Raw genomic sequence first — 14,839 nt, 5'->3', positions numbered from 1 at the left:
GAAGTATGTATAGAGTGATCTTGCACATATATACATATTTGTGTGTGTGTTCAATGGTAGCCATCCGGGGGGGGGGGGAATCTACATGATAACTTTATTATATATTTAAAAGGCATAGCAAATCATATATCATAGATTTGCAGTTTCACATGTAATCATCTTTTTATTATATTATAGGAATGCTTATTTTATTCTATGAATTTTTTTTTTTGCTTTTTGGAGGGCAATTGGGGTAAATTGACTAGCCCAAGGTCACATGGCTAGTGTGTGTGTGTGTGTGTGTGTGTGTGTGTGTGTTAAGTGTCTGAGGCTGGATTTGAACTCAGGTCCTCCTGACTCCAGGGCTGGTGCTCTATTCACTGTGCCACCTAACCGCCCCTATGAATTAATTTTTAAAAATGCTAATATAATATTAAGTTACATTGAGTCCCATGGTATCTAGATTCATGACATACTGCTCTATTTGGACCACTTCTAGAGGGGATATTATCCAGTATCCCATCCCCCTTGTCCACTATCTTTCTTTCAGGAGCTAATTTATCTTTCTTGTTCTCCTTGTAGGAACTGGTCAACTTAGTACTTCATGAGGAATCCCAGAGGTGCCAAGAATCTAGAGGAAATAACATCCTAGACCATCAGCCCCACTTGGGCCCACTCATCCTGGACATGTGCTGTGGCTCTGGGGCGATTGCCCTTAGCCTCCTAAGCAGACTGACCCAGGTGAGCCTTCCCAGTCTCACCTCTAGACCCAGAGTCGTGTGGCCCATCAGGTTCACCTTGTTTGTCTTGAGCCCATGGACGAGACAGGGCCAGGTCACACTGTGGTTTTCTATAATGAGCTGGCACTGTCTCTCATCTGGTCACCCCCTGAACTTTAGAACTCACTGCCCTTCTTCATTCTGACCCTTTCTTCAGAAGCCCCACGATCTCAAGTTTTTGATCTATGAAATAAGGAAATATCAGCTTCTGCCAAGAAAATTAGTCAGGTTTCTCACTTGCTTGTGTTTCTAAAATGTGTGTGTGTGTGTGTTATATATACACATACATGTATGATAAATGTGTGCCTGCATATATATATATATATATATACACACACACACACAGGCACACACATATGTTTGTAATTATATATATAAATAGGTGCTCTTTCCTTTATTTACATGTAACTAATTTCCCAATGAGTCATTTTCTACTGACCCCTACCGACCCCTCGTGCCTCAATAAACCCCTCCCTTGCAACAAATAAGTACGGTCAAACCAATATAAAACAAATGAACACATCAGTTGGGTCTAAAAGTATATGCCTCATTCTGCACCTGTAGTCCACCACCTGCAGAGACCTGCTTCACCATCAGTCCTCAAAAGCCATTATTTCTCATTGTATTATCTCTAGATAATTCTTGGAAAACTAATAGAATTTCAGAGTTTCAAAAAGTCTCTCTAGATCACCTAGTCCAACCCCTACCCAAGGCTGAATTCCTTTTATACCATCCCTGAGGGTGGTCCTTTGAAGCTGGGGAACTGCCCTTTCAGAGCAGTCCATTATACTTTGCAACTGGGAGCTTTTATAAGTAGTGTCATTATTGGGTCATTTCTGCATACAGTGAGCCAGAATCTGCTGCCTTCTAGGACTGAGCAGGACAAGCCTAATCTAATGTCTGTCCTTCTGTTCCCAGAGCCATGCGGTTGCGGTGGACAAAGGGGAAGAGGCCATACAGCTCACCAGAGAGAATGCTCAGAGGTGCTGGGGGCAGGACACGGTCTGGGGATCAAGAGCAGAGGGTTAGAGACACCACAGCCAGGCATTTAGGATCCTTAGAGAGGTGAAGAGGTCTGAGCCTCATCAGAATGGGGCGGGAATCCTGGAGAGGCCCCGTGGGCATTTTCTCTCTAGTGTCCCTGGCAGGGCCCATCCAGCTGCCCGGGATGTTCTTTTGCTACACTCTTCCTCACGCTCTGCTAAGTAGTGACAACTCTTTCTCTTCTGTGAATAAATCCTAAAAAACACACAAGGGGAAGAGGAAGTGGACGGTAGAACTGGGAATCGAGACATGGTACCAATAATGGGAGGAAAAGGGAGGCAGAGTACCTGGTATTGGGCATGCACAATCTTTGAGCCTGGAGAGCCTAGCAAGCTCAGGGGCCAGAAACATCAAGTCTCAGTCTAGGGTTTAGAGATTAGCAGACTTCAGCAATTAATTTAAAAAAAAAACCTAGCCGTGGGCCCAAGAGAAGGATCCCCGAGATTGGTTCCAGCAAGCCTGGGGCCCAGGGCTAGCTCCTTCACAGGCCTCCTGACAGAAGTGACAAGCATTGAACAGTCAATGGCATATCCTTCAGAGCATCATAGATTTAGAGTTGGAAGAGACTTTATAGGCTTAGTCCAATCTTCTTATTTTATGGGTAAGGAAACTGAGGCCCAGAGAGAGAGCTTAAGTGATTTGCCAAGGGTCACACAGAGAGTAGCAGAAACAGAATTTCTACCACCCAGGTCCTCAGACTGCAGATGCTCAAACTACAGCATCCTTTTCTGCTGTACCATACTGCTTTGCCTAAGGTATTGCTTGATAGGATGCTGTGGCCAGTACTGAGTTCCTAGAGCTCACCAGGCTAGTGAGCTCTAATTATTATTGCAGCAGCAACATAGCAGTGAGTCGGAAGAGCTGTATTCAAATCTTACCTCTACTACCTAGTGCATGACTTGGTCAGATTAATTTCCCTGAGCTCAGTCAACTGCCTAAGACTTATCTACTAAGATTTATCTAAACTGAGGGGTTATAATCTATGCCAGCTATCTTTGTTTGCTTAGAAGTTCCCCCATTCTAATGAAATCACAGATGCCTTTGTATAATTGTGTTGTCATTATTGTGAAAACTGCCTACTAAGCTTGGTAATAACCCTCGACCTTTAGTCCTACACTCTGACTCACGTCTAGTTTGGGACACCCCATTTTCGGAAGGACAGATATCTACAACTAAATAAGTCATTGACCCAGATACACAGGAAATGGACAAAAGTAGAGACATTTTCTACATTTGTGTAGGTCTCTGGATAATAATCTTGCATGCTACGGTTTAAGCAAAGTGCTTGTTTCTTAGAGAATTTTGACCAATTCAAAATAGTTAATCATATATAGTAAAGTGACCAGAAGAACACAGAAACTTCCTGGGTCTGCAATTTTGCTCTCCTTGCCAGGCAGAAAGACTGACAGTCAGGGGCAACACTGGCTTGGAGAGTATAGACTTTGCAAAACAGGAAGGAAGTTGCCACAAGATTATAAGCATTATCATATCACAAAGCAGGTTGAAGGGAAAGGAGGAAAATAAGCAGGGAGCTTGGTGTGTGACCCAGCAAAGCCAGATCATCATAATGGCATTGTGGATGTCACTGAAAAGATCTCAACAAACTTACATGAAGTAGAACAGGTTGGTGTAGCAGACACTGGTTTTGAAACCAGGAGATCCAGATTTGGCTACTTATTAACTCAATTTATAATTCCTCAAATTATTTCTCCTTTATATCTCAGTTTCCTTATCTGTAAAAGGAAGGTGGACAAGATTAACTCTAAGGTTCCTTCTAGAGCTAAATCCTATAATCCTATACATCAAAGATTCTTAACCTGGGGTCCATAAACTTTAAAAAAATATATGAATTTTGATAGCTTGTAAATAATTGATTTTCTTTGTAATACTACGAATTTATTTTGTGCTTAACAACATTATTCTGAGAAGATGCCCATAGTATCACCAGACTTCCATCAAAATCTATGACAAACAAAAAAGATCAGCAATCTCTGGTAGAAACGAAATCTGCAGGTCTTTCAGTAGCTATCCATTCTCCTCAGTAACAATAGTGAAGCCACTGCATTTGGAAATTACCACCTTGGGATTCAGTGGTACCAGGAGGAAAAAGTGGTGGTAGAACTTAATAGGAAGTTTGAAATACTGGATCTGAGCAACTATGTGCATAAAAAAAGTTTCTGTAGGAAGTGCCAATGGTTTTTGAAGGCTTTCTGGGAATAATTCTAAAGATACGTCAAAATGGGGAAGCCAAAAGAATAGAAGAGTCACAGAAGGTCATCAAAGGGACAACTGAGAGGGGGGAACATTAGCAGTTACAAAACCATGCGCCTACTTTCTCATCGTTGAAATGTCTTTGGGAGATTTGCATTGAAGGTGTCTTTGATAAAAATAGGAGAAAGGTCAAGGAGGGACTCTTGCCAATCACCATCTTCAGAGTCACAGTTGCTGAGAGCTGTGAGAGTGCATGGTGCATACTTTTTGTAGATCACATAGATCATTTGACTGAGCAAAAGGCAACCTTAAAAACTCCCAGACAGTTTCCCACTTGCTTGGAGAATTCCATGATAGACATTAAACCGTAAATTCCTTTTTGCTTTTGTCAGAATTTAGGACAGTGCTTAGTATGTAGTAAGAGCTTAATATTTGTTTCCTTAGGGAATGGCCACTTTCCCCATTTTTATTTGACAGGCTTCTGAAAATACTAGCAATACTAATAAGACAAGAGAAAGAAATTTTTAAAAACCTTAAGATAGATAAGGAAGAGATACAACTATCCTTCTTTGTTGAGGACATTGTGGTTTAGTTAGGAAATCCTAGAGAATCAGCAGAGATACTAATTGAAGCAATAGTTTCAACAGAGTCTCAGGCTACAAAATATACCCTCAAAAATCAACAGCATTTTTATATAATATTAACAAAAACCAAGAGGCAACAGTAGAAAGGGAATTCCAAATTACTTTAAGATGCATAAAAACAACTGGAGATCAAACTATCAAAACAAACAGACTTGTATAGATTCTGTTGCAACATATTCCTTAAAGAAATAAAGAACAACTTAATTCGTGGTGGCCAGGTAGCACAGCGAGTAAGAGCACCGGCCCCAGTGTCGGGATGACCTGGGGATCGAATCCCAGGCTCAAATACTTAGCACCACACCCAGAAATAACTGGCTGGCCGTGTAACCTTAAGCAAGTTACTTAACCCCAATTGCTTAAAAATAAATAAATAAATATAAAAAAATAAAAAAAAAAAAGAACAGCTTAATTAGCTAGAGGCATATTGAGTGCTCATGGCTAGGCTATGACAATATTTTTAAAATTACAATACTACCAAAATTATTTTGTAGTTTTAATACTATACTAATCTAATTATTGAAAGAATACTTTGCAGAACTCAATAAAATTCATTTGGAAAAATAAAAAGTCTAGAATATCAAGGGAAATAACGAAAAGAGGTAGGGATAAAGTGGAGAGAGCACTTTGAGACCTCAAACTAAAAGCAGCAGTCATTAACTGGTATTGGTTAACAAATAAAGAGGCGTATCAGTATAACAGATTGAACAGGAAAGAATCAGAAACAATGGAACTCAACTTACTATTCAATAAACTGGAAAACACAAGTTACTTAGAAAAGAACCCTCTCTTTGATAAAACTGCTGGGAAACCTAGAAAGCAGTCTGCAAAAATTAGACTTAGACAAACACTTTATACCATATTCCATAATATATTCCAAATGGATATAATAACCTTAATATTAAAGATCATGCTATTAAAAAAAAAAACCTCACAACTAGAAGAGTAGGTCATATACCTTTTGCAACTATGGATAGAAGATATTTTCTTAACCAAACAAGGTATAGAGACAATTACAAAGGACAAAATAGATAGATTTGACTACAGGAAATTGAAAAGCTTTTGCACAAATAAAATTAATGCAACTAAGATAAGAAAGAAAATGGCTGAATAAGGAAAAAATCTTTGTATCAAATTTCTTTGATAAGAGTTTGGTATTCAAGATATATAAATAATAGATAGAGCTAAAAGCCATTCCACAATAGATAATTTGTCGAAGGTTTTGAACAAACAGTTCTCAAAAGAAGAATTGCAAACTACTAACCATAGGAAAGAATATTTTGGAGCAGCTAGGTGGCACAGTGAATAGAGCACCAGCCCTGGAGTAAGGAAGACCTGAGTTCAAATCCAGTCTCAGGCACTTAACATGTACTAGCCGTGTGACCTTGGGCAAGTCACTTAACCCCAACTGTCCTGCTTTTCTCCCTCCAAAAAAAAAAAAAGGTTCCAAAACACTAATAAAAGAAATGCAAATCAAAACAACCCTGAATTTTCACCTTATACTCTGAAAATTAGCAAAGATGACAAATGATGGGAATAATCAGTGTTGGAGGGGTTGTGGGTTGATAGGCATACTAGGGAATTCTTGAGGGAACTGTGAATCAGGACAGCCATTTTGGAAAACAATTTGAAATTATGCAAATAAAATGACTAAAATATCCATACCTTTTAACCATTGAGCAGGAAGGAGGTGGGCATTCCCTAAAGAAGCAAATTCCACTACAAACTTTGTGCCCCAAGGAAGCCATGATAAAAAGAAAATCCATGTACACCCAAATGTATATAGCAGTACTTTCTGTCATAGCAAAGAATTGAAAACAAGAAAGATGCCCATCGATTGCAAAATGGGTAAACAAATTGAGGAACATGAATGTAATGGAATATTATTATATGCTTAGAAATGACAAATATGACTACAGAGAAATATGGAAAGACTTACATGAACTGATGCAACGTGTTTGTTTTTTTGTTTTGTTTTGTTTTTAGGAGGGCAATTGGGGTTAAGTAACTTGCCCAAGGTCACACAGCTAGTTTTTATGTTAAGTGTCTGAGGTCAGATTTTAACTCAGGTCATCCTGACTCCAGGGCTGGTGCTCTACTCACTGCGCCACCTAGCCACCCCCAAACTGAAGCAATGTGAAGTAAGCAGAGCCAAGAAAACAATATACACAGTGACCACAATAGTATATGAAAAAAACAACCAACCAACAAACAAAAATGGATATAAATTTGCAAAGAACAAACATAGCTCCAAAGAAGAGATATGAAAAGACATTCTAACCCTTTGACAAGGAGAGAAGTTCACTAGTGTGGTACATTATACACATCTTCAGACTTTTTTGATGTGCAGATAAGTTACACTGATTCTTTTCTTATTCTTTTCCCCTTTTTTGCCTCTTTGTCCTATATTATTTTGTTATATGGGATGATTCTCTGAGAAAGGAAAGGTGAAAGATACTAGTGGGAAATCATGGCAATGTAAAACAACAAAAGACATCAATAAAACTTATTTAAATATTTACTTACTTGTTTGACTGACAAATACTATTCCAGATATAATTTGTTCAGTATTTTGCTAAGTTTTATAATATACTTATCAAAGTTGTTGGCCAGTATTTTGAGGAATGTTCTATACGAAGTCCAAAATGAAGGTGGATTTCCTATTAATGTTGTGTTAGTTCCACTGTTTGCTGTTTACAGAACTAGATGCATCCAGAGCACTTCAGGGTCTCCTCAGTGAAATTTACAACCTCTAAGTAGAAATTAGCCCATCACACAGAAGAAACCAAATGGATGAAAAATTAACCTTGCCAAGATTATGACATGCAACTGAATGGGCAGACCATTGGGTTGGACTACCCATGCACATATTTGGAAAAGCACTGTAAATGGGCAATAATCCAGTCCCAGAAGCAAATTGGAGGAAGAAAGCAGGCTGCATTGCATTTGGAAAATTGTACATACCTTTAGTATTCCCAAGCTCCCTGCTACTGAAATCCATCTTTTTTTTTTTTAAGGCCTCTATCTTCCCAGTGATACTGTATGGTTTTGAATCATGATGAAGCATTGTGATCCTAGAATTAAAATTGTAGGTGACCAAAGTTTCAACTCAAAGTTAGAAAGAAAAAGCTTCCCAACAATCAGCTATCATAAAGTGGAAGTGCCTCCCTCATAAGGGAGTGAATCCCCTCTCCCTGAAAGACTTTAAGCAAAGTCTCAATATCTGCTTGGCAGGTATGTGATAGAGGGGGTTCCTGTTCAGGTAGAAGATGGACAAAATGACCTGAGATTCTGTAGTTTGGATCTCATTGTTGAACTACTGCTTCTCACCATATCCTGACTCAATCTAAGCCCCTTCCATCTTTGTTTGCTGATGAGCCACCCCTGACTATACCCAGACATTGAGCCTCCCTTCTCTTGCCTCTCTGGACTTTGGTTGATTTCTGACTATTTTGGCCAGTGGTTCTGACAAGTCCCTGGCTCTGCCCCACTGGCACTATCGACAAGACCCTACCTCTGTCTACTCATGACCAGGGTTTTTTCCCTTCCACTCAGAGGGCATAAGGTCTCTTGACTAGATAGGACAGGATAGGTATGCATGAGAAGCAGCCTAGTATCATGGGGAGTCCCCTGACCTAGAAGTCAAAAGACCTGGATCCTAGGCTTGTTTCTGCTACTGGTTCACTGTGTGACCTTGGGCCTCAGTTTCTTCTTCTGTAAAATGAAGAAGTTGGACTTAATGGTCTTCAAAGTCCCTCCTAGCTCCAACATTTTATGGTTCTCATCTGTATCCTAGGATTTAAGCACAATCTTAATATATATGGAAATTATATATATATTATATAATATATATATTATATCCATTAATATATATATGGATGCAAATGCTAAAAAATGACTTTTTGTGCCTTGGTAGATTTGAGCATGGGAAGTACATTCTTGTCCCCTCTCTGATACATCCTGAAACTTTGGAGGTGGATTAAGCTGACCTTGGGTGGACCCTTCCAACCAGGTGTCAATCAAGCTGTCACATGACATACAAGCTCTGCAAAGCTGTAGGTATTGGGGTGTAAAACCGTCTCTGTCCAGGTGGTACAGTGGATAGAATATCAAACACTGAGTCAGGTAGACCTGGTGTCAGATCCTCTCAGACACCAGACAAAAATCACTTAATCTCGGTCTCAGTTTCCTCATCTGTAAAATTAGGGAAGTAATACCTGCCTTTGCAGGATCATTGTTTGAAAATCAAATGTGGTAACAGGTAAATTGCTTTGCAAACTTTAGAGTACTTCGCAAATGCTCACTAGCATTTTTACTTCTATATGGACACGTCACCTACCTACCCATATATACATATGTTGGGGATTTCTCTGTTCTCTGCCCTCTGTCAGTCCAGGAGTACAGACGATGGGGAACACATGCCTCACTCTGTCATTTTCCTCTTTGTCCCCACAGGCTCTGCTTGGAAAATAGGATCCAGATCGTCCACCATGATATCACCTCTGGTACGTTCCTCTGGACCTTTTCCTCTTCTTTCCACACTTTGTCCTCAGGAATCTGGCAGATACAGTCAGCTATTGCTTCTCCTCACTGGGACCTCTCCCTAATTGACTGGCTAAATATTGGGACTCTTGCTTTCAGGTTCTTAATTACCTTGATGACTCCTCTTAATCACTTCATTTATGGTCACACATCCTTGAAGCTCAGTTTAGATGAGGCCTTCCCTGGTCTCATCCTTTTCTGCATACATATAAGCTCTTTGAGGGTAGGTATCATTTTATTGGTGTCCTTGTATCTCCCAGCACCTAGCATAGTACTTCACATACCATAGGAGCTTAATACATGTTTGTTAAAACAAGACTTTTATTTACCCTAGTCAAAACAACTGTTTTTCCTCCCCCTTCCCCCACCAATTTCCCATACTAGAACCTCATAACTAGCTCAGGTTTCTCTTGGTTTCATTGATTTCACCAGAGGAGTCATACTACTGATGCCTAGTGTAAAGCAAGGAAGCAGAGAAGAGCTGAGTTGAACTTAGAAGGGGTAAAGGAAATAACTGTGGGACTTCTCCCCAGCTAGACCTTCATAGTATAGTTTCATTACTGTAAATGTCAGATGCAAACTTATTTGGATGCAAATGCTAAAATCCCTCTCTTACACATAATTTTTGCATTATAAACAATGCTGCCCTTCCCCTCACTGGCATGAAAACTCAAGAGTTGACTCTAGCTCTTTAGGACATTCAAAAAAAGACTATTCTTTGTATAGTTCCTGGGAAATGAGTGATCTGGGAAAACAGTGTTTGTGGGCTGGTAAATCTTGGTTACTTATTTGCAAGGCTGACTTATGAAGTCCCACAGCATGGATTCCAATCTTGGTTTAGCAGCCAAGTACCTATGTGACTTTGGGCATGTCACTTGGCCTCTCTGGGCCTCAGCCTCCTCAGGGCTGGACTAAATGATGTTCAGGATCCCTTCTAGCCTTCAAACCTATGATTTGGCAGCCCTCTGCTCCATGCTGCACTATGCATCCTGTAAGATGGGATCTGATCCTCCTGGATCTTGCATCTAAAAAGACAAGTCTAATCAAGAAACAGGCAATGGAGGTAGGAGGGAGTTGATGATCTAGGTAGTAGCTGTCTCCTCCACAATTCACAGGATGAGAGGCGGTGTGCCATAACAGAAAGAGTCCTGCACTTGAAGTCAGAAAGACCTATTTCTGAAACCTGCCTGAGATGCTTCCTAGCTGTGTGACTCTGGTCAAGCCACCCTTTCCTAGCCTCAATTTCCTTACCTGGAAACTGAGGATAATTGCATCTAATAGTTTTGTTGCAAGGATCAAGTGAGATTATATGTGAAAACTTCTTATGCAAAGACACTGTATTGGTGTCAGCTGTTATAGGATTGTGGATTTAGAGAAGGAAGAGTCTTAAGCAACCATTTAGTCTAAACCATTTCCAGGTCCATTTAGAAAGACATAGGAAGTGAGTGGCTGAGCTGGGACTTGAATGCCCAGCTTCTGATTCCAAGTCCAGTGCTGTCTCTTTTCTCCCTTGCCTCTCTGTCTGTGGCTCCTCACCCTGAGGGTCACAGGTTGGGTGCTGCCCAGCCTGGGACAGAGGAGTCCTCCTTCTTGATACAGGAGTGAACAGGGAACAGCTGCTTCCATGGGGGCCAGTGGACTTCGTGGTCAGCAACCCCCCATACATCTTCCATCGTGACATGGGACAGCTGGCTCCAGAAATCCTCAGGTACATGTATTTTCCCATCCTTGGAAGAGGGGCCCGTGTGACAGGAGACAGAGAGGGAGGAAGGGAGAAGCATGCTAGATTTTTTGGAGTTGGGGGAGGGGGTGTTGTCTGATGAACCTGAGGGATTCTTTGAGGAGGCATGTTCTTTGCCTTACTTGGGGGTTCTTCTGAGTCTATTGCCTCAGTCCTTTAGCCCTAGGCTACATGATTATTTTAGCATGTGTGTTAGCACATCACAGTCATAAAGCCTGGCTGAGAGTGGATTGGGGAATGGCCTGGCCATGACCCTTCAAGCCCAGGCCACAGGAAGCCGCCTTCTCCTTGTTCTTGCTCCAGCTATGAAGATACTGACAGTTTGGATGGAGGAGAGGATGGCATGAGGGTGATCAGAGAGATCCTGTCCCAGGCACCCATGCTGCTGAAAGACTCGGGGTATGAGGAGAGGGAGGAGCAGGGTGGGACCTGGTAGGAGTTTTCTGGGGTGAGGCTCTCACTGTTCCCCCATCCTTTATCTCATGAGTCATCTCCCCATTGGGGAGATTCTGCCCAAGCCTAAGGCCAATCAGTTCCACCTATGATGACAGCTTTTCTCCAATGCCTACAGATGTTCTGTGCCACCCTTAATCGTGACCTGAGGTAACAAAACATAGGATGGAAAAACCCCAAGCTGGTAGTCAGCTCTGCTACTGACTTCCCTATATGATCTTAGTTAAAATAATTCCTCTAGAGAGCATAGAATTTTAAGGCTGGGGTGGGGAGGTCATAAGAATTTCCTTAGGCCTCAGTTTTCCGATCTGTAAAATGAGGGAGTTAGATGAAATGGCCCGTAAGACCCTTTAAAAACTTTATAACATTTCTATTTTTAAAATGTTGAGTTCCAAATCCTCTCCCTCCCATTTCTCCTACTACTCATTGAGAAGGCAAGTGATATGTTATCAATTATACATGCAAAAGCATACAAAACATTTCCATCTTAGCCATGTCACAAAGAGAAAAGCAAGAAAACTAAAATGGAAAAAGGATGCATCAATCCGTACTCAAAACATATCAGTTCTTTCCCTGGAGCTGGATAACATTTTTCATCACGAGTCCTTGGGAATTCTCTTGGACTGTCGGATTGATCAGAGTAATGTATTCTTTCTCAGTTCATCATGAGACTTTTCAAGAGACTTAGCAATAATGACAGCTCACATTTATTTAACATTAATTAAACTTTAGAGTGCACAAAACGTGCTACATACATTATTATCTCATTTGATTCTAACAACCCACTGAGGAAGGGGATATCATCCCCATTTCACAGGAGAGAAAACTGAGGTTCACATGTCCTTCACATTGTCATTCTTTAAATATGGGCCAAGTCAGTTTCACTGGGCACCATGAACTTCCTCCTTGAAAGAAAACTTCCTTTAACAAAAGTACTGAGTTTATTCTAAAGACAGCCAGACTCTCACCAGGCTTGGTGTGGGCAAAAAGCTGGAGTGTCCCCAGCCAGAAAAAAAGCCGATTGGTGTTTCCGATATTTCCTTAGCACTTTAAGGTTTACAAAGAATGTCCCTGTTATGGGAAGGAATGCAGGTATTATGTATCCCCATTTTACAGAGGGTAAAAACTGAGGCACAGGCCCAGAGTCATGTAGGAAGTAAAAGGAAGATCCAGAACTTTAATTCATATCCTCATGACTCAGGGCTTGGTGCCTGTATCAATATATTCCACTGCCTTCTAACCAGACTTCTTGTTTCTTTCCCTCTCCACAGAAGCATCTTCCTAGAAGTTGACCCTCGGCATCCAGAGCTGGTTGAAAATTGGTTACAAAGCCGGCCTGACCTGGATCTCTTCATCTCGGCCACACATGTTGACTTCTGTGGAAAGTAAGGCTTTTCATCCCCGTGGCTCCCTCTCTCTCTATCCCTTCTGCTCTTTCCTAGCCAGGCCCTATGAACACCCTCAGTAAATATCACCTTGACAGTCCTTATATGACCTTTGTGCTTTTGACCTGGCTGCTGGGCCTGGGGATGGGCTGCACTGAGTTCTTCCCACTCTCAGCCACTCAGTCTTGGGGCTAAAGGCAGACATCTGTGAGTCCACCAATGACCATCATCAAGGCTCCATCCTCAAGGCTCCATCCTCAAGCCAGGGTCAGAGGTCATTCTATGACCAAGAATGAGTTTTCCTCTATTCAAAGCTAACTGAGCCCTCTGAGGAACAACTCCCCAACTGTTTGGTTCCTGTTAACTTGGATTTTCTTGGCAACCCAGGACTGATTTGAGCTCTGATTCTCTCAGTCTTTGTCTGTCTGGGCAGTCCACCTCTCCTGGGAGCCCCAGGAATCAGTGGATTCAGGCAGAGAGCTTTCAGGGCTATCTTGCTTTTCATGATGACTCCTAGTACCTGCCTTATTTCTTCCCATCTCTTTTAGGCCTCGGTTCCTACATATTCAAAAGTCAAGAGGTGCTGGCAGTAGGTGTACCCAGAAAGTACCAAACCTCCAGCTCATGGGAGCTTCCAGCAAATCCAATTTTTTAGGGCACTGATAATGCAGCAAGAGGCAAGATCATCCTCCCAGGATTAGGGGGCCCAGACTCCAGAGTGTGGGGCTCTCCATGGTGAGGAGTGGGGGTAGGGGAGGTCTGTGGTGATCTTTTTCCACCTAGCCTCTTGCTACGAAGATGCTCAGGACCCCTGTCCTATGCCTATTTACTGGCAGTGGTGGGGGGGTGATTGTTCATCTGCACAGAAATGTTCCTTATAGACCAAAAGGAGAACCTAGCACCTCCTCTTCCTACCCCCACCCACACCCCTGCACCATCAACAACTACTCCTAACCAATCAATATGGAAAAAAAAAACACTATTGTCCTGACCAGAAACAGGGATAGACAAAAATGACCTCCATTGGTCCTTTCTAAAGGGTACTGGATTTGGAGCTAGGAGACCTAGATTCAAATCTGTGACCAATTTTGCCACTACTAGCTATAAGATATGATCCTCAGTTTCCTCTTCTGTTGAAATGGGAATAATAATATTTGCATTCCCTTCACAAGGTTATTAAAATCAAATAAGACAATGTACAAAGCATGTTTTGTAAACTCGGGTCTAATTAATGTTAAATAAATGTAAGCTGCCATTATTACTATGTCTCTTGAAAAGTCGATCTTTTTGTGAGTATGTCAGTTAAGGGGATGGTGTGGGAGGATTAGTCAGTCAACAAGCATTTACTAAGCCCCAACTTTGTGGTAAGGGCTGGTGACTAATAGGTCAAGACTCCCCAAAGTTTCTGTTCTCAACTGAACCTTGTATTTAGCTAAAAGGGTGGGCCAGGCCAAGTGGCACACTGCCTTTATTCTCTTGTTCCCCCAAAGCCAGTTGCTGGCTTTTACAAAATATTAACTTAGTCTCACCTTGTTTTTTACCCATCATCTGTTTGTACTACTAGAGATTTTGGTGAAGCTAGAAACCAGAAGTGAATCTAAATCTGAGTGCCATTAGCTACCGAAGCCCTCAGCTTCTCAGACAACATTTGCTTTTCTGTGATTATTTGCCAGAGAAGAGAATAATCCTGAAGATTCTGCTTTCTCTGCTCCCTAAAGGGGCAGGCCTTTTATGCTTTGGGCAAAGCTCATGCAAGGACTGAGTTGGCAGTCTCCCTCCATTCCAGAAGCTAGGTGGTTCAGTGGTTAGAGCTTAGAGTTAGACTTAGAAAGATCTGAATTCAAATCTAGCCTCAGACACTTACTAGCTGTGTGATGTCCAGGGGGATGGGAGGTGGGGGCACTAAAATTAAAGCAGTAATTCTGGCTCTGATATCCATGGGCAATAAAAATAGTCGTTAGGGGATGAGTGCTGGGCCTGTAGTCAGGGAGACCGGAATTCAAATCTAGCTTCAGACATTTACTAGCTATGTGACCCTGGGCAAGTGACTTAACCTCCCAGTGT

The 14,839-nt window shown here is 41.5% G+C and overlaps 1 protein-coding gene across 7 annotated transcripts in view; it reads left to right on the top strand.

Moving 5' to 3' along the window:
* HEMK1 (HemK methyltransferase family member 1) overlaps positions 1-14,036 on the top strand; it is a 48,377-nt gene extending 34,341 nt beyond the window's left edge. For 6 of the 7 annotated variants that reach the window (XM_069095632.1, XM_069095631.1, XM_069095630.1 and 3 more), the window contains 7 exons: positions 562-720; positions 1,677-1,741; positions 9,110-9,159; positions 10,796-10,904; positions 11,241-11,336; positions 12,662-12,775; positions 13,324-14,036. In XM_069095632.1, the coding sequence (XP_068951733.1) occupies positions 562-720; positions 1,677-1,741; positions 9,110-9,159; positions 10,796-10,904; positions 11,241-11,336; positions 12,662-12,775; positions 13,324-13,438 (708 nt within the window). In that variant the 3' untranslated portion in view covers positions 13,439-14,036. The remainder of the gene's footprint in view (positions 1-561; positions 721-1,676; positions 1,742-9,109; positions 9,160-10,795; positions 10,905-11,240; positions 11,337-12,661; positions 12,776-13,323) is intronic. The other variant, XM_069095633.1, reaches the window with a different exon arrangement.
* The last annotated feature ends 803 nt before the right edge of the window (positions 14,037-14,839 follow it).

This window comes from Petaurus breviceps, unplaced genomic scaffold (assembly GCF_028583685.1).
Source record: "Petaurus breviceps papuanus isolate PSGF00001 unplaced genomic scaffold, PetGlider_PUasm1.0 227, whole genome shotgun sequence".
Taxonomy (NCBI): Eukaryota; Metazoa; Chordata; class Mammalia; order Diprotodontia; family Petauridae; genus Petaurus; species Petaurus breviceps.
This window is presented reverse-complemented; position numbering and strand designations above follow the sequence as displayed.